This window comes from Carya illinoinensis, chromosome 5, assembly GCF_018687715.1.
Source record: "Carya illinoinensis cultivar Pawnee chromosome 5, C.illinoinensisPawnee_v1, whole genome shotgun sequence".
NCBI lineage: Eukaryota > Viridiplantae > Streptophyta > Magnoliopsida > Fagales > Juglandaceae > Carya > Carya illinoinensis.
The window spans coordinates 27,725,825-27,746,857 of NC_056756.1; the positions used below are offsets into that span (position 1 = coordinate 27,725,825).

The 21,033-nt window shown below is 37.5% G+C and overlaps 1 protein-coding gene across 1 annotated transcript; it reads left to right on the forward strand.

Moving 5' to 3' along the window:
* Window positions 1-13,772: 13,772 nt before the first annotated feature.
* Window positions 13,773-21,033, forward strand: LOC122308792 (large ribosomal RNA subunit accumulation protein YCED homolog 1, chloroplastic). Its single transcript, XM_043122009.1, has 3 exons — window positions 13,773-13,870; window positions 14,243-15,004; window positions 20,472-21,033. Exons 2-3 carry the CDS (start codon window positions 14,439-14,441, stop codon window positions 20,881-20,883), a joined length of 978 nt encoding a protein of 325 aa, XP_042977943.1. The 5' UTR covers window positions 13,773-13,870; window positions 14,243-14,438; the 3' UTR covers window positions 20,884-21,033.

The following is a 21,033-nucleotide window of genomic DNA, read 5'->3' on the forward strand; positions in this document are numbered from 1 at the left end:
ATCCTGCGTATATGGAAATTTCCTTTTGAAAGCCAATGATACATTTATTTCCTTGAAATCGACACTCAAGACTTGTCCTACATGCATGCGACGACTCATTGACTTCATCTATTAATTATAACGGCAACGACAGGCCCAATTGGGGGAATTGCTCTTATCGTTTTAACACACTAAATTTAAAGTATAATATTGCATCTCAACGACATGAATAAAGCAAGTGTTTTTTATTTTTAAAATTCAGTAACTTTAAAAATTATTTAAATTTATCATAACTATGCCAATATTAATATATGCATATGTTATATCCTTTTCCAATATTTTTTTTATATAACTCTTTGGATGACGGTATTATAGGATGATGGATCATAAATGAATAAGTGTTCAATTAAATTGTAATAATATTATTTTGTTAAGATTTTTATTATAGGATGATGGATCAAACAGAGAGCGATTGAAAAATTATTGCTTGAAGTATTATTTGGTCTGGAGGTGGGGGAATCAAAACTACTCCCATGCATAAAATTTCCTTTTGAAAGCCAATAATACATTTATTTTCTTGAAATTGACCCTCAAGACTTGTTCTGCATAAGCTACGACTCATTGACTGCCTCATTTGTTTGCATAATTTTTTTCAACTCATTTCAATTAATCATTATAATCTTTTTAAATTTTCACATAAAATAAAATAAATAATTTAATTTTTTAAATCTCAAAATAAAAAAAATATTAACTCCTCAACAATTTTAATATTTTCCTATAAATAAGGGATTTTCAATTTTATATATATATATATATATATATATATATATATATATATTTCCTTTTGAAAGCCAATAATACATTTATGTCCTTGAAAATTTGAAATTGACCCTCAAGACTTGTTCTTTTACTCTTTACTTTTTAGTTTTGAATCTTCTGAATCTAATCACTTGTCGACAAGCTTTTATTCCAAGCTAACAAGTAGAAAAGACTTCCGCACTAACCCGTCAAAGACTTCGATGAAAGTGGAGAATTTTCTGATTTCTCACCCAACCCTACGTTTTGGAAAAGGTCGAGAACAGGGATGCATCCTTTTGCTTTTTCTTGAACGTCTGCTTTAAGCCTTTTCCTCAACATTTTTTTATTTTTGTCTAAGCAGACAAACATTTCGTATGATAATAAGGGATTTTCAATGTTCTTTTATATAGCTCGTTGGATGGATCTAAATTAGTTTTTGAATTTAACTCCAATTAAATTGATTAAGTTGTACTAATTTATTCATACAGCCAATAATAAGATCATTTACGCACCTCTTGACTCACTCTCAACGGCCAATCATGAATTAGGTACATATCAATATAGTCCAATTTCAGATTCCTGTATGGTTTATAAAGATTGAGAAGGTTGCTCAACTTTCACGGGAAAATATTGCTCTATATATTGTAGCAGATTATTTCTACTCACAAGTACTTGGTGCGAAGAATACAGTAGTCTTCCACATTGTGTCAATAATTTATTCATACAGCCAATAATAAGATTTAATTAGTTGAGAAGATTTGGCAAGAAACAGAGCTAGATTGGAAAAACTATTGGTCCATGTATTGTTTGGTCTAGAGCTAGAGAACTAAAATTTTCACGTCTTAGATAGTGAATTGAGATGAGATAAGTTGACATAAAAATTAAAAATTAAATAAAATAACATTAAAATCTTCTGATCACTCGTCAACGAGCTTTACTCTTTACTTTTTAGTTTTGAATAAAAAATACTGAAGTTAGGCCTGTAAAATAATTGAATAAATCATCTGCATACATAGAAATGTCCTTTTGAAAGCCAATACATATATTAATTTCCTAGAAACCGACCCTCAAGACTTGTCCTACAAGCTAGCATGCGATGACCCATTGACTAATATTCATGTATTTATTATATATAGGTCCCATGCATTTATGCATATATATGATGGTCCAATCATAATGGCCCATTTGGGGATTGCTCTTATCATTTTAACACACTACGTACTGAAATTAAAGTAGAAAAGACTTCCACATTGACCGGATGATGGATGATGATCAATTATTAGTTCGATGGACGTACAGACTTTTCTCACCCAACCTTATGTTTGTAGACCCAAGTTTAACCATACAATTAAATAGAAACTTGAAAAAAAGATTTGAAATGAGAAAGAAACGAAAGGTCTAGAACACGTACGTGGTAGTCCTTTCGCTTTTAATTTCTTGATAAACTGCTGTGAAGCCTTTTCCTCCTTTACGGTTTTATTCTTTTCCTATAAATAAGGGATTCTAAATGTTTTTTTATATAGCTCGATCTAAATTAGTTTTCAAATTTAACTCCAATTAAATTTATTAAGTTGTATTAATATTATTTTGTTAATATTTTTATGTCAATAATTTATTTATACAACCAATAATAAGATTTAATTAGTTGAAAAGATTGGGCAAGAAATAGAGCTGGATTGAAAAAATTATTGCTCGAGGTATTATTTGGTCTTTACATTTTAGTTCTGATCAATCACTTGTCGATACGTGGAATCCATCCACCATGACTATTGGGGTGGGATGGGTTGGATAAGAAGATATTGAATTGAAAATTTCATTTTGAAAACAAATACATTTATTAATTTCCTAGAAATTGGCCCTCAAGACTTGTCATTCATGCATGCGATGACTCATTGACTAATATAGGTCCCATGCATTTAAGTATATATAAATTATATGACGGTGCAATCATAATGGCCCATTTGGGGAGTTGTTCTTATCATTTATTAGTTCATGGACGTGGAGACTTTTCTCACCCACCCAATGTTTGTAGACCCAAGTTTAACCACACAATTAAATAGAAATTGGAAAAAAAGATGAGAAAGAAACGAAAGGTCTAGAACACGAACGTGGTAGTGATGCTTCCTTTCTCTTCTAATTTCTTGAACTATTCTCGAGCCTTTCCCTCCTTAACAATTTTATTATTTTCCTATAAATAAGGGATTTTCAATATTTTTTTATATAGCTCGTTGGATGGATCTAAATTAGTTTTCAAATTTAACTCTAATTAAATTTATTAAGTTTTACCAATATTATTTTGTTAATATTTTTGTGTCAATAATTTATTCATACAACCAATAATAAGATTTAATTAGTTGAAAAGATTGGACGAGAAAAAGAGTTCGATTGGAAAACTTATTGCTCAACGTATTGTTTGGTCTTTACTTTTTAATTCTAATCAATCACTTGTCGATGTGTGGGATCCATGCACAATGGCTATTGGGGTGGGATGGGTTGGATAAGAAGATATTGAATTCGCCGGTACCACACATTTCACCATCAAAGGTGTGGTTGTGCAGTAGTGCGTGTCAGCGTAACGAGCACACACATTCTGTCTCCAGCGTCCCATAATAGGAGATTTAGGAATTTTGGGCAAAGAGAGTTTTGAGGATTGAGAATGATAAGAATGAAGGAAGTTTCATCCTCCTTAACATCCAGATTATCTAAGTCATAAGAGATGGAAGCATTCATCCTCAATTTGGGGTTCTTGAGCTACTAAATCCGAGTGGATCGCAAGATGTAAACTCGAATATAACTGACAATCAGTCCGAGTACAAAATCTTTGCAAACATCCCATCCAACAAAACCTTTGTGAAGTAAGAATCCCTACTTGCCACAACCCTTTAAGAAACTTTAGTTACAAAACTTTTGTAATATAATTCTTTATTGGACACATCCTTTTCTCAATAGCAACTAATTAAAAATAGGCTTCCCCTTTCCATGTACTCATAAATTAAAAATTTGTATATAGAACCCATGCAGCTTCTAATGATCCATATGAGTACGTAATGATCGATTAATACTATGCTCATGATTCTGGATGTATAGTTTTTTAAGAAAGGATACTCAAGACCTCACTACAACACAAATGAGTTTTTGTGATGGTTTTGAATTTGTGACAGTCTTGAAACTGTCACCAAAAATCATTTTCTATGACGGTTTCAAGAAACTATCACTAAAGGTGGACGAGAAATGGTTATACATTCGAACGATAATAATGTTTCGTTCGAACGTAACTCAGACAATGTCAGTTTGGAATGAGTACATGTGAATGTATAAATTGTTACGTTTGAACAGTTCATGTATGTTCGAACATTAAGCCCACTTACATACGAACATGTAAGTTATTCGTTTGAACATTCGAATGATAGTCATTAATGTTCAAATGTATACTGTTTTAAAATTAAAAATGGAATTTTGAATTTGAAAAGATTGAGAATTGAAATACAAAAACACTAAATATATTAAATGATATTGTTCATTATATAAAGTATAAAAAAAGAAATATATTAAAATAAAAATAAAAACTACAAGAAAAATGCAAAACACTCATAACAACTTGTTTACAAATGTATGAAATTCTTCAGTCAATTTGTTGACCATTTTACTTAGGATATCTAAACGATGGTCAACCTCGGTGATACTCAGTTGTACTGACGGATCTCAGACTCTTATCCTCCCATGTCAGCTCGTTGAACTCATTGATATACACTTCACATTTGGCCATAATAGTTCTACTGCCTATCCGAGAAGTGTACTGGGTTCCTTCCTTCCCTCGTTTCCTAGTTGTCAAAAGCTGAGCCATATTTTCTACAAAAAGAAAAAATATTACTATACACATATATAAAGGAAAACAAATTAAATCTGTTCTAAAATATGTTTAAACATAGAACTTAATGTTGAACGTAAAAGGATAACATTCGAACATGTAGGTAATCACGTTCGATCGTTAGGAGTTACCCTTATTCCCTTGCGAATATTGCATTCCGTTAGATGCACTTATAGAATACATTACATATTAACTATCATGTACGGGGGTATGTAACTTTGTGTTAAATGTCCCGACGTTTTAAGTCTTTGATGAATCCTGCTGCCAACAATCAGTCTACTTCTTCCACAATCACCTTGTACTTCACGGAGCTAAAATTCCTTTTCTTTTGCCAAGCTAGCCATGCATCTAGGCTAATGTTCAATCTATGCTCTATAACCTCCTCGCTAATATCGGGCATGTCTTTGTGACTCCATGCAAAGACATCCCCGTGCTTGGTAAGGAGCTGTTTCCGTTGTTGCCTTTCATTACTCGTTAATCTAGTTCTAATCTTAACAATGTTTTATAGTTTGATTGGATCGAGGGCAACAAGTTCCAAGGGTTCATCTGCTTCCTCTTGTCTTAGAGTGTCGTCATCCCTTGTTTCTACCTATGTCATTAGTAAATCTGGTGGCGATGGAGGGACCTTGGTGTCATTTCCTCCCAGCTCGACCACTTTTACTTCTGCTTCTCCTTATTTGAGTTCCTAGACTTAGCACTCTCGGGCAAGTACCTATTCGCCACAAACTTTGCCAATTCCTGCCTCCATGGGAAACTTCATATCTTCAAATGATACATGGAGGTGATTGCTCTCAAGGCATTTAACGTGGGCCGACCAATGATGGCATTGTATGTTGATCGAGTCCTTACCATGAGAAAATTTGTCATGATGGTGGTAATGTGGGGATCTGCCTGTAACGCTCGTCCTTGTGGTGGATCATTTTCAAAATGATTTTTGATAAAAATCGACGGGAATTACAGTCCCTTTTTAAATTTCTTTTCCTTTCATGCCAGAATACAAAAGACTCAATATTATAAATAAAATTCATTTTCTTAATTAAAAGATTATAGTGGAAACATTAAATTTTATAATTAAAGTTTCTCGTACAAAATATATTGCTTAGGCCTTCGTGCTCTTCCCCTTTGACTGTGCCCGTCCTGACCTGTCATTCTCATCTTGTTCCTAGGAGGGTAGACATAAAAACTAAAATGAGTCGATAACTCGTAAGCATTACTTCATACAGTCAAAATATAATAACATAGGTTTTCAGTCATGCAGTTAGGATTCCATACATACTTATCATGCATACATCTTTCAGTTCGTTTTAAAAGCATTGCGAGGTGCGGTTTTTCTTTAAAACATGCTTTCTTCTTTAAAACAGTTTCCCACACATCGCTACCTTCATTTCTTAAAGAATTTGTTCATGCATTCGTCTTTTTACGTACATTTTTTTCATGCATACGTACATTCATGCATTCAGCCTTTCTTACGTACATTCATGCATACGTACGTACATACATACATGCATTCTTTCTTAACATGCACTCATTCTTTCTTATCACTTTCATTGGCCATAGCACACTGTTACGCCCCGTGTGCTGGGGTTAGCAGTCTTTTGGACCTGATTCCGCTCGTGGCCACGGGTTGAGAATTCATTCCGTCAGGGTGTAGCACTGGGTGCACTACCAGTACTACTTACCCGACATTGCAATCTGCCCAATCCAGTCTATTCATTGGTACCATTTCCATTTCATTCATGTGGACGTTACGTATTTTCATACATCATCCATTCAGTCCGTTCATCCCTTTACAGTCATTTCCTTTCCTTTACAGTCCTTTACGGTTCTTCAATTCGTTTCTTTCATAGAAAGTCATTTTAAAAATATAATACGTTTCATAAAAGTCATTTTAGGAAAAGTCATCCTTCATGGCATCATTTAAAGCATCAGTCAGTGCATCATTTAAGGCATCATCTTTCATAGGGACATTTTAAACACTTTCTTCGCGTCATTTAAAGCATACGGCCAAGACCTCACTTTCTCAGGGACATTTTAAAACACTTTTTTCACGTCGTTTAAAGCATAGGCCGAGGCCTCACTATTCATTTTATAAAAATACATACAATACATACCACTTATAGCATCCATCCACATGCATACAAGTATATACTTTGGGTGCGTGAAAAAGGGCTGCCAAGGAGGGCCGCTACGTACTTATACTTGAAAACTTATGCTTCCTTTTCTTTTTCTTCCGTAAAGCGTGTCTCGTAGAGAAAAAGTTTCATTTTCTTTTTTTGAGAAAAGCTTTCATTTTCTTCTTCGGTTATTTAATAAAAACTCTAGAAGAATATGAACACAATACTTACATGGACTCCATGCCATACTCATTCCATGCAATCCATTCGTGTGCGTGTCAGATGGCAACCTACATGCATACACATAACTTTACGTCATCATCTATCTAATGCATAAGGAACTATTCTAAAAATAGAACTATGTCTCACTTTGAACACTCTCTGTCCATCCCTGAGCTCTTACGTGCCATTTACTATGCTAAAATCTTCAGAATCTTATTCGTTAAAGTGAACTTCCGTGATTCACCTTAGGGTTAAGACACTAAGACCTCAGTCTCATTCTTCTATTTCCACATTCCTACGCATGATTCCAACCAATAGAGTCATACGTCCCGACCTTAGACGATATACTCGTCACTACGTTCACATATCCTAACCCATACTAAATCCTCATTCTCAACTAGTCAGGCTATATGAATTCAAGCCAACTCTGGGACTTAAACACCATGTAACCATGCTGAGTATAGATTACCCATTACATATGGTAAACCAGTATGGTACACGTGTCTCGCTAGAGACACCTTATCTTATCCCCTTTTATCACCTAAGAGCAACTTATAATTCCACTAAACACCCGCTTGTATAAACAAGCTCCATACTCTAATACCAACTTGCTCAGACTCGGTCAATAGGACTTTTCCTACTTCCCAGCCCTGTACAAGTTCATCCCAACACTTGACAAGAGGACTGCATCCAGAATGCACCTCTATCACTTCACGTAGCTCGAGACCAAATCCCGAGTTACGGCATCACGCCCATCATGCTTCCGATGCACTCTCTGATACCTTTTTACCACTTCACACTTACTTTCAGCCACAGGTCAGCCTCAAGGTGACACCCGTCACCTTAGACTACAGCCACATCACCACTACTTCAGGACACTGTTACACAGTTCTCAACACTTAACAAGAGGACTGCATCCATAAATGCACCTTGTTATATCACGTAACTCGAGACAAATCCCGAATCATGTCACGACATCCATCATGCTTCCGCTGCACTCTCTGATACCTTTTCACCACTTCCATATACTTTTAGCCATAAGTCAACCATAAGGTGACACCCGTCACCTCGGACTACAGGCCACATCACCACTGCTTTGGGACACTGTTACACAGTTTTCAACACTTAAAAAGAGGACTGCATTCACAAATGCACCTCTATCACCTCACATAGCTCGAGACAAACTCTCGAGTTACAGCACGATGCCCGTCATGCTTCCGTTGCACTCTCTGATACCTTTTTACCACTTCACACTTACTTTGAGCCACAAGTCAGTCTCAAGGCCGTCACCTTGGACTACAGCCACATCACCACTGCTTCGGGACACTGTTTCACAGTTCCTTACACTACACCATACACTCCATGCCTCTCCGCTAACCCCCATCCAACCCTTCATGACACGCCATTCGGTGTATCATGACATAGCACAGAGTACACTCATGTGAACTCTCCTCCATCCACACTACGACACACATCGCTACGATACACACCTCACGATGCATTGCTACGCGACATGGAGTACACACCACACGTATTCCCTTCACTAAATCACTTATTATCACGACGCACATCACACGGTGCGTCGCTGCACTACACAGAGCATGCTCCATGCGTGCTCTCTTTATTCTACGACACATATCACTATAGCGCATGTCACACAGTGCGTCGCTGTGCTACACAAAGTACGCTCCATGCGTACTCTCTTAACACTTCACGCTGTATCACAACTACGGCATCCATCACACGCTCATACTCACAGCACAGTTCACAATACTACACAGTCAAGCCTAACACTTCACAACTACGCAGCGAACTTCACAAATACTAACTACACAGTCTACAGTCCAACAATCAACTGCTATAAATATAAATAACTAGAGATAGAGAGTTATACCATCGACGGGATAACCCGTGCGTCACTCGCTGCCCGTCATGATCAAGAGGTCAGAGAAGTTGTACGTGGCGGTAACATTGTGTATGGTGGCTTTCCACCACGTAAAGTGGCGGTTTGGGCTTGAGAATAGCTAGGCGTGGTCTTGGAAAGGCTCAAGATGGCCTTGCGGTGGTCAAAGGTGGCGGAGCACGGCGGCATCACGCCATGAACAGTGAATCCGAAAAGAAGAGAGGGTACTTGAGGTGGAGGAATGCCATAGAACTTCATGGGAAGCTAGGGAAAGGTAGAGGAAGATGTGGTGGAGCTGTGGTGGCGAGGTGGTGGCTGGGCGGTGGCTCACGGCAGCGGATCGACCACAAGAAGTGCAACCCGTGCCTTGGAGTGAGGGAGAGTGAGAGCTATGTACAGCTCCGTTGGGCATGGAATTTATTAGAGAAGGTCATGGTGATGAGAGGAACAAGATGGTGGTGGTGAAACACCATGGGTAGCCATGCATGGTGGTGCACGATGGTGCAACCGAATGGGTAGTTATGGAGACCCATCGGAGAAAGAGAGAGAGGTAGAGGAAAAGGAGGACATGGGGAGGAAGCCCATGATGTGGTGGTGCCGGGGGAAGTGCTCGTTGGCCGTTTTGGCCGTGTATGGCGGTGCTAGGTGGAGGAATAACCTCTAAGGCTCATTTGGTTGGAGGGAAAAAGAGAGAATGAGAGTTGCCGGTATAGCTCACCACCGGTGGGGTAGAGTTCGCCAGTGGGAGAGGAACAGGCCGGTGGTGGAGTTGAGGCACGATGGCTGGAGGTGGCGCCGGCTGGAAGTGCAAACCGCACAGTGGAGAAAGGGAGCAATCAAGCTGGACGTGCATGGGAGAGAGAGAGAGAGAGAGAGAGAGAGAGAGAGAGAGAGAGAGAGAGAGAGAGAGAGAGGGAAGAAAATGAAAAAGAGAAAAATTGAGGAAAAGAGAGGGGCCTGGGTATTTAATCCCAATTATACGCTTCGGGATCCTTAAAACGATCTAACGATGAGTTTAAACACTGATTTGAAAATACGTGAGTGTTTTATTTAAACTAAAATTTAAAATAAATCACTGAGAGGAATTAAGATAGAATATTATTTTATAAACTAAAGTTTATAAAATAATATTTCTTCATCATTATTTAAAATAATGAAGTATCGTTAATTACTCAAAGAGAATAAAATCATTAAAATTAATTTTAGAGTTTTCAACATAAAGTTAAATATCTTAATATTTTAAAACAACTAATATATTTAATTTAATAATTATTCACAATTATAATATTTTTAGAGCTCATTAAATATTATAATTGTGTTACTTTAAAAACAAGTTTATCTAATAATACTGGAAATATCTCCTATAGATATTTCCATAATATTTGAAATATCCGTAAGTTTTAAAATATCTATATTACTTTGAAATGTGCTAGATAACTTTCAGAACACGCCATCAAGGTACAGCATGTAGGATAAAGCTCAGCACATAGACCGAAGCTCGACACGTAGAACGAGATTCAGCATGTAGACCAAAGCTTGATACGTAGAACGAGGCTCATAATTAAAGAAGAAGAGGAATGAGCAGATATCACACTGCCCCTACTGACACTGGTAGCGTGATGGAGCCCATGGGTTGCACCGCTTTCATAGTGAAACCTTTCAAAGTAGTTGGTCCAGGGCATAGTTGGTCTACTTTAATTCCCATTATGGCGAACGCGTCCCAAAACAGGGCATCAGCAGAGCTCCCATTATCAATTAATATCCTCTGTGTGGTGTAGTTTGCCACTAGCATTGTCACCACTAGCGTATCATCATGCGGGTAGACTACTCCGCTACAATAGTCATCGTCGAAGGAGATAGTGGGAAATAGCTATATCCACGATTGTTTCACCGGTCTTTCCATACTGTATACGTCTTCGTGCTTGGCCCATCTAGTATATGGTTTCCTCCCAGAGGAAGTTGGGTGACCCTTGGCATATCCTCTAGCAACCATTCGTATCTCTCCCAATGGTGTCTGTCTTCGATCTGTGTCCTACCTAGGACGCAGATCTCACGATTCCTGCAATCTCATTCCTCTTTTTGGTGATCCCCTCCTTCTTGGGCTCCCACTTTGTTGGGACTTGCACTCTTATTTCCTGTCGCCCGAATGCTGTGGTGGAGTAGCCTTCCGAGCAACAATGCGCTCTAGCTCACCATTGCCACTCATCTCTTCAATCTTTTGTTTTAGTGTGTGGCAATCTTCAGTTATATGCTCGCTTGCATTGTGGTATGTGAAATAGTTCTGGGCCTGTTGCCCTTGATCCTTGCCATGCCTAGCTTCTTCGACCTTATCTTGATTATGCACACTAGAATAGTGTACATGATTGCTAATGTATCACTCTATGTGAGTATCTCGTCTTCCTTTGTGTTGGCTTCTCCTCGCCTTTTATCCTCCGTCTCAATCTTTTCTTAAACCCCCCCTCATCATCCGCTCCTCCTTTCGTTCTGATCTAGTAGTTAATGTGAGTAGCATATCTTCGGCATTTACAAAGTCGCCTGCTCTATTCATGAATTCTCATAGAGTGGAAGGGGTTTTCCTTACCAACTCAGCCATAAAGGGGCTCCTCGACCAAATACCCCCAAGTAGAGCAGCCAACATGATCTTTTCATCTTGATCATCGACTATCATTCTTTCTTTATTGAACCTTGCCAAATATGCCTTCAAGCTCTCTTCTTCTCTTTGTTTCATGATCAAGAGGTATGCTACTGGTCTCCTACACCTTCAACTAGCCATAAACTAGGTTAAGAGCTATCTACCCAGTTCCTCAAAACTGTCAATGGAACCTAGTTGTAGCACCCCAAATCATCCTCTAGCCATTCCCTTAAAAGTCAAAGGGAAGGCCCTACATGCGATTTCGCCAGGAAACCCATGAAGTGTCGTGTGGGTTTTAAAGGTCTCTAAATGTTCCACTGGGTCTTTGGATCTATCATACATGTCTATTGCAGATACTTTGAATTTCAGTGGCAAGGGTACCACCATGATTCTTGTGCTGTACGACAGATTGGTGTTGGTCAGCAACTGATCGACTGAGGATGATGTCCTTATCCTCTTGGCCATTTTCTCGTATTTGTCTATTAAATTGGGCAAGTTGTGGTGTATCTTTTTCATCTCTTCATTTTCTTGGGGAGATTGCCTGCTCTAGTGCTATATGTGCTTCTATCTCAATCCAATCAGTCTGGCTTAGTGTTGTATCTTCCCCTAATGGTTCATTCTTTGTTTTGAGGGTATCATTCTCTTTCCGCAATGATTTTACTTCAACAGTAAGTTTCCTCACTACTTCCTCCATTTCTGCAATTCATCCTTCCATATTTCTTGGCGGCACTTCCTAATCCCTAGTTGCTTGAGACCATGTGGTGGTGGGCATGTGAGTAGCACTCTGGTTGGAGGAGAAAGGAATCTCACTGACGGCACCAACTATTTTGGATGTGACTCACATCGTCATACACACGATCACCTACAATCAATGAGGAATGAGGTTTGGGGGTTTGAGGAAGCGCATCCGATACCTAAGTCAATAAAGATAATGGAGATCTCTCTAGCAATTCATTTAGATGGGTCTCATAATCATACCTGGATGATATAAATAGAGCTAACAATACTTCCTATTGTTACACGATAATTATCTTACCCATTATTTGAAATTCAAGCCTTCGAAATATTGGGGCTTAGCATATCTTTGAATGAGCTGATAGCCCATTTCTCCAAGTTCTTGGGCGGTTGTTCCTTTGATGCTAGCCAGAATATACTTGGATTGGACTATGCCTTGGATTAACTAGATCATCGGGCTGTGCTATGGCCCAAGCCCATGATACAACCCAACAGGCCAGGACCCATGGTACAATGGCCATTAATTCTTAAAAGGAAAAGTAAAGCTACACATAATTGCTGCCTTCTAATGTTAAATACAACAAATTGAATTCACTTAAATATACTCGAAACATGTTGAAGAATATGGGGGAATTTTGCAATTTTTGGTCCTTCGAAGTTGTTCATGCTTTAAACGCAATTTTTCAAAAAATTAAAATGCTTTGAAATTAGTCATTATCCACGAAACTCAATAATTAATGATCCTATAATTGTTGACGTTTCAGCGGTGATCATGATATGATGATTCCATATCTGGGTACACATGCATGGATAGAGTTCATAAATATGACTTTGGTTGATGGTTGGAGGACAGAAAAATTGCAGGGTTGGTTTCTAATATCTTATTTTTCTTTATTTATTTGCAATACAAAACATTTACATACCAACAAAAGAAGAACACTCATTTGCTTACTCTTCTGGACAGTTTCACTGAGAAGCACGGAACACATACTGGAGATGGCTTGACCTTCGCAACAGTGAAGGTGAGATTCATTTTCCAAATAATGCTTGCACAAAGCAGAGTGTATAAGGTTGGAGGTTTCCCCTCTGCTATGTATTAAACAATTTAATTTTTTTAAATTTTAAAATAAAATTAATATTAAAAAATTATATTATAACAATATTATATTCAATTTTAAACAAAGCATCTCATCTTATTTCATCTGAACTGCGTAACCAAACAAGACCTTAAAGCTTTTGTCCAACTTTAATGTGTTAATAGAAAAGGACTTTAATATTTCTAAACTCTAATAAAAACTCAAAATAAAAATATTTCTATATTCGAATATAGATTTATAAATCAGTAGTATATTCGGTTCAAAACTTTGGAATGATTGTTGGGCTGAAAGGGAAATGGACCAGTCTTTGTTTGGAAGAATATAAGGCCCACTCCTCAATCTGGTGCCATATTTCTATATTTATGGGCTTTCTCTAAAAAAAACTTGTAATGGGCCCCCAATATCATCAATAACTAAAAACTCAAAAACAAAAAATAAAAAAAGTCTGAGAGAGAGAGAGAGATAAAGCTGGCACTAAAACCCGAAAGTCGACTGCTCTTTGGCCCGGCGGCAACCGTTGAGGTATCAGCTTGTGTTTTGTTTTTCTAAATTCAATTACTATTTACCTGAAATTTGGGTGCTATTATGCTGAAACTCATCTTATACATATGTATACGTATGCCGTCAATCTGGTTTGGTTCCATGTTAGTATGTTATCTACCATCAACTTCCGCAACTGTGTAAAAATTGGGTTGGAAGCTTGCCATTTTGTAGAAAAATGAAAAAAATTACTCACCATTTTAAATGTTTTGTTTCTTTCATTTCTACACTGAATAAGTTTACTGTATTGACTTTAACTAGTTAATGTTGTTACTCGAATAATCATTTGCTGCTTGTAGTTTCTGGTTGAATTTGAAACTTGGGTTTTATTAACTACCTCCGCTTGTCTTGCAGAATTTGATTGCTCCTATTCTCCTTTTGAATTTCCTGAGTTATCGGATAAAATAACAGAGCCACGTTGCTATTGCTCCCCAGTTACTCTCATAGACAGAGCTTGACACTATGCAAAATTCCTTTGCATAGTTATTAGAAAGCCTTACAGAATTCTTTTACCTCATTGTATTTTCAGTAGTAAGATATCATAAACTAAATGTCACTTATATGCTCCCCATCTTCCATAGCTCCCTCCTCCTCTTCTAACAAAGCAAAGATTTATTCTTTGAAATCCAGGGGAAGGCCTTCTATATATCCATGCTTTCCCCTTGTTCATCACAAAGTTCTTTGGGGCATCACTGAAGGTAAATCTGCAGTTTTCAGAAGCAAACCCCATGGTACTTCATTGTCCACTGCAAGAGATTGCATAAAAATTAATAATCAATCCACTGAAAGAACCAATCCATCTTTTGATTGGAGAGATCAAGGACAAGAAGAAATTGAAGATACTGGGTCAACATGGGAAGGGGCAGTTATTTACAAGCGCAACCCTTCAGTTTCACATGTAGAGTACTGCACAACATTAGAGAGGCTTGGGCTAGGAGAGAACTCAACTGAGGTTTCCAAGTCTAGCGCTTCAGTGATGGGTTTACGGGTCACAAGAGCTGTTAAGGATTATCCGTTTGGAACACCTGTTCAGATTTCAATCGACGTAATAAGAAAGAAGCAAAAGTTGAGGCTTGATGGGATCATCAGAACAGTCCTCACTCTTGGTTGCAATAGGTATTCTAATCTATTAATTGCATTCAATTGTTTACCTCTGTGGTGCTTTTCTGCATGTGTGCAAATCAACTTTGAGATCTTTTGAATTCATGTTCTCTATAATGCACTCTTATAAAATGTTATTGTTATTTAGATCTATGTGCTTTTATTAATCATTTTCTGAAAATTCATCTTTTCACTCTCTAAGCCTCATGGTCATTTTATCCTATTTATGCGTAACATACCCGAAAATTTAAGTGTTTGGATGGAAAGAAAGTAAAACAAAGTAAGAGAAAATGAAAAGACTGATCAACTTTGAGTGTGTTCACACCTCCAAGAAAAGAGACATAAGAAATGAAAATTCACATTCAAAACTCAGAATACCCTAATTACATGTCTTCTTACACTATTTATACCTGAGATGGGCCTAACAAACTCACACCAGAATTGGTAAATCCGTGGCCTTTTAAACTAATTCAAATGTACCTCAGCTAACAACTAGCACATTTATACAATAATGAGCCCTTTGCTAGGTGTATGACAATACCGTACCCTTTAACTGACATCCACAAGGTCACGAAAAGGAAATGAAACCTCAAAAATATTTCAATCAAGAACCACAATAAATGTCTAAAAGATGAACCCATGTAGGATTTCCACTTCATTGGGGCTAAAGCAGGAGTCTTGAGTAACTCAAATGTATACATTGAACCTTCAAACAATGACGGCATGGGATTGAATGATGCAAATTGTTCATTCGAAGCAATGGCCACAGCAGCACGCTCGGAATTGGGTAAACATGTTCTTGCATTCAGAAAGATCTCCAATGGCCAGAAAGGATTTCCACTTCATTGTTCACAATCAATGATGAAAAAATAATGGCCATACCAATGGCCAGAAAGTAAGAAGCTGCATTGAGGGTTGCCAACAAACCAAGAGCCAAGGTAACAAGTATATTACCAATCAATCCCAAAACAATGACAACCAGCCCATTGCCTAGAAATATTGCCTTTGAGAAAGAAATTGACAAGCATTATTTTGTGCAAGTGCTTGCTTCTTGTGTTCTGCTATTGGCCATGACTCAAAAGCTGAAAACAGAAGGGAACCAAGACCTCCCAAAATGTTCTCCAACATAGCAAACTTGTAATGGAAATAATGCTTGGTATTGCAACTCTGTATGGACATTATGCACCATGTAAAAGCTTGGGAAACTTGTATAGTTAAGGGTACCATTATAGATAATTGATTCAAAAATTCACAATCTTCCTTTCCACACGAATCTTCCAACAGATCTTCTGCAATAATCAACCCCATTAAGACCCTCCGCCTTATCAAACTTGAGTAGTGCTTGCTGTAATTTAGATCCATTACCTTGGAATGAATCTAATGAAAGAAAGAGTAACGAAAAATGCATTCTCAAAAGGTTGGAGGGAGCGAGTTATAAACTTCTCTTCACATAACCCACCTCCTCCTGTAATAGCATAGGATATTATTCCATTTAAATCTTAAATAAGTGGAAATTCAAAATCAGCTTCTTGACAACCACTTTTACATAATGAGCTATGTTTGGACCACTTCCAAATGATAGAAATGAACAGCCTTTTACACAAAACTTTCTGACGCTGTCTACACCATGTTTAAAGCCTTGGATGTCAATTAATATTGCCTGGTAAGGCTGAAATAGAATTTCCCCCAGGTAACAATTAGATTTCATACCATTTTCTGGACCAAATTCAAATATTTCCACAGCCAAATTTTCCAAATTAGAAGCCATATATGCAATAGTTATTTTCTCATCATTCCTCTTCCCTAGAACAAACTCCTCTAAAAGATTCATAAGAAATTCTTGAAATTCAATGAGCAATTGTCCAATTGGCTTGAAAAGCCTAACTATGGGTCCAATTACTAATGGTTTCCCACGTGGAGGGTACTTGACACCCAAAGCATGACCAAACTCATAGTTCCAGCATAATTCTCTGCAAGAGACTTTGAACACTCAAAATTCTTAGAAAATTTTGAGCGTACATCTTATCAGAACCACTCGAACAATTACTTTCCCTAACAAAACCCAAAAATCTTTGTACTCCAAGAGGCATTATCTTGAACCAGCACATTACCAAACAATTTACATGCAATGCCTAAGAAGCCAAACCCACAACTCACAAGGACAGAAGGCAGAGCCACAAAAGTATCCCACTCAAAACCACAATAAGTTAATAACATTTGGAAAAGCTAGAAGATTTGTGATGTCCTTGATTCAAGAGAAAATCATGTTTCCTTTTTCTACGAGACTAAGAAAATTGACCGACGTTGGCAACTATACCTTCTCTTTAGTTCTACCTTCTCGCCAGTGTTGTCATAATAATGACGAGTGACCCGCTGTTTCACCAACTTTAAAGCCTCAGTAAATTGGTTCTTTAGCACATTTATATTCAACACATGCACCAATTCAGAATACAACTCCAAATCTCCATAAGTTGAGCTGAATCAACCCATACAAAGCTTCAACCCTCAAAGGTCACTTCTTCTTACACTATTGATTCTTCCATCTTAATAATTTCTTCCTTTGCTGCCTTCTCTTCTTCTATTTCCTCTTTTTTCTGTTACCAGCAATTTTTCTTGGCAAGAGTCACTCTCAATATAGAGACAACTTCAAAACAAAGGAGGTGAGCCCTCAAAGATTGAATGTGCCCTTGATTTGCTCCAAAACAAATGAGAGTATCATCAGCTAAAAGCAAATGAGAAATATCAATAGAACCATAATCACCATTTCACACCATGAAGCAATTGAGGAAGCCACCTTCCACAAGGGCCGAAATCATCTTGCTAAGAGCTTCCATGACTAATGAAAAGTAATGGAGAGATCGGATTCCTCTGCTCAAGCCATGAGAGGAGTCGAAAAAACCCACTGGCAAACCATTCACCAAGATAGAGAAGTGACCTATAGAAATGCAAAATGCTACCTAAGCACACCATTTCACCCCAAAACCACATCTTGCAAGAAGATAGAGCAAGAAGTTCCAGTTGACGTGATCATAAGCTTTCTCCATGTCTAGTTTGCACAGTAATCTAAGTGCTTTAGATTTGAGTCCTCGCTCAATCTGTTCGCTAGGACTTTAGAAAGGATCTTGTATATGTCGTTCACTAAGCTAATAAGGCAGTAGTCTCTAAAATCCACAAACCCCATTTTTTAAGGAATGCAAGCTAATAAAGTAGCATTTAGACTTTTTGCAAACGTTTCATTATCATGAAACTCTTGAAACCCTCATGAGATTATCCTTGATCACTTCCCAACAAACTTGGAAGAAACCCATGGTAAAACCGTCAGGGCCTAAAGCCTTGTCACTAGCCATGCTACGGATCACTTTACACACGTCATCTTCTTGGAACGGACTCTCAAGCCACCTTAAACTCAGTTGGTTTAATGATATAAAAGTTAATTCATCCACTTTTGGTCTCCATGTTAACTGTTCTAAGAGGAGGTGCACATAATATTATACAATGTGATTCTTGATGACTAGCCGGTCCGATGAAAGGGCACCATCTACCATCAAAACCTCAATTGCATTGTTCCTCCTATGCGAATTAGCCACTCAATGGAAAAACTCCGTGCACTTATCTCCCTCCTTTAGCCATGGTGCCCTTGATTTTTGCCTCCAAGAGATCTCCTTCATCAATGTTGCTCTTTCAAGTTCCATGACTACCTGACTCTTATAGATTCTCTCGGATTCAGATAGAGATCTTGCCTCCTCCTCGCCCTCCAAACCCTGTAGCTCCTCCAAGAGAGAGCACCTTCAGTGTGCGACATTCCCAAAAACTTGTTTGTTCCATTGCTTCAAATCATTCTTCAACGCTTTTGGCTTTTTTTTTTTTGCCATTATGAAATGTGGAGAACCCTTGAAGCAATATGATGGCCACCATTGTCTACGTAGTTGTTTATTAAGTACATTCAGAAAATGTAACTCCCAATTTGGAGTTATCAAAAACCTATCAATCCTTGACCAAGATGGGAGTTCACAACTGTTGGACCATGTGAACTTGCCTCCATTAAAGGAATATCCATAAGCTCATATTTGAAAATGAAGTCAAAATAATCCCTCATAGCGGGGTTCATGTGATACTATCCAATATACTAATAATATACGAGTTTTTGAACTAAAACTTTTGATAGGGATTTTTTAACTAAAATGATTAGGTTAGTATATGTGAGATCCAATTCCTATATTTACTGGCCTAATTAAAATGGCTAGACTATTGTAGGTCCAAATACTATGGTCCAATAATACACTACCTTAGGTTCAGCCTTTGAGGATGATACACAAGGAGAGTGACTTCCAATGGACTACTATACTTCTTTTGTTTTCTTTTCCATTCTTTTCCTTTTTTGGAAAATATACATATAGAAAATATCGGTTTTAACTATTATTGTTTGTTTGGACCATTTATTTGTGGTACAAATAAGAATGCATGGTATGCTATACTGTACATAGTAATGTCTCATAAACAATGAAAGGAAGAACCCAAGAAATTCACTTTCCCCTCTAGATCACACAACATCACCTAATAAAAGTTGAATAGTCTTGTGTACCCTCTCTCTCTCTCTCTCTCTCTCTCTCTCTCTCTGTTTTTGTTGAGCTTCTTTTGTCTCCTCAATACTCATCCTCCCCACTTTTCTTAATTTCTTTTTCCCGTGGACTCTCTTGAAACTCATTCTTCCAATACCAGTCACAGACGTTACTTTTCTTCAATCAAGCACTTGCTTGCGCTTTTCTCCTATGCTCCAGGTGGCATTCTCACTTAAGTGCAGCTGGCACTTTCAATATCACTGTGTCCATGTCACATTTCCTGAAATCACTTTCATCTTAAATGAACTTTGAGGATGCCATGTTACTTTTTGGAGTTGGGGGATTAAGTCATTTTTCAGGAAGCCATGTCATATTTGATCTTTACTTTACTTTACTTTTTTCTTTTTTGGTTCATTTTTTTGCAAGGTCAAGATATAATTTTTGGAAATCTGTGATCTTGTAGATAGCTAAAACAACTAGTTCCCTTTAAAAAGAAAAAATAATAATAAAAAATAAAAATAAAAATAAAAATACTATAAAATAAAAATTGAAATTCCTGTCATCTATACCACTTGCTCTAATGTCTGACCAATTGTTAAAAGGAAAAACTTTTCTCTTGATTGCTGTACATGTTTGGCCAACAACTCTTAAAACATATAATTTTTCAATTTTCTATTGTGGGTTTTATGGTGTATGTTCTTTTACGAATTTAGGTATGGGGGACTCTATCTTAAGGTGTAAGCAAATGTTGTGGGAAACAAATAGACTGATTTGTTTTCATTTGGGTTTAAAATGCACTTTTAGATACCAGGACAAAGAAATCGCTTTCCCTGGCTTTGTAGCCCATTCCACCCCATCTATGATGATGCCATTTAATTCTCTCTTCTTCACATGACCGATTCATTGATAACTTCATGTTGAAGGTGTGGTGAACCTGCTGCCCAGAGTGTATACTCCAACTTCTCACTTTTACTAACTGAAGAACGCATTGAAGAGCCTGAGATTATCAGCATGGGAGTGCTCTTTGGAGACGAGAAAGTCAGAACTTCTGGGAGTAGTGAGGAAGAAGAGGAAGATGATGAAGCATCAATTGATTTGGATGACCGGCTTTATTTTCCTCCTGAAGAAAAAGAAATTGACATTTCAAAGCACATAAGAGACATGGTGCATGTGGAGATTACCATTGATGCAGTATGTGATCCAAGGTGCAAAGGTTTGTGTCTGGACTGTGGTACAAATTTAAACACCAGTAGTTGTAAATGTAAGAAACAGAAAGTGAAGGAAAAGTTTAACGGCCCTCTTGGAAATTTAAGAAAGCAAATGCAGCAAAAATGATATGAGGTGAGGTGATATGGAGTACCATTTAAGTTACTTTTGTGGTTCAGTGTAAGGTCCTCTCCTTTCTAATGATTTCCAAGCTGTCGGTTTGGAGAACCTTTATATCCCATGTTTATATGCAAGGTTTCTATAATTGCTGAACACCAA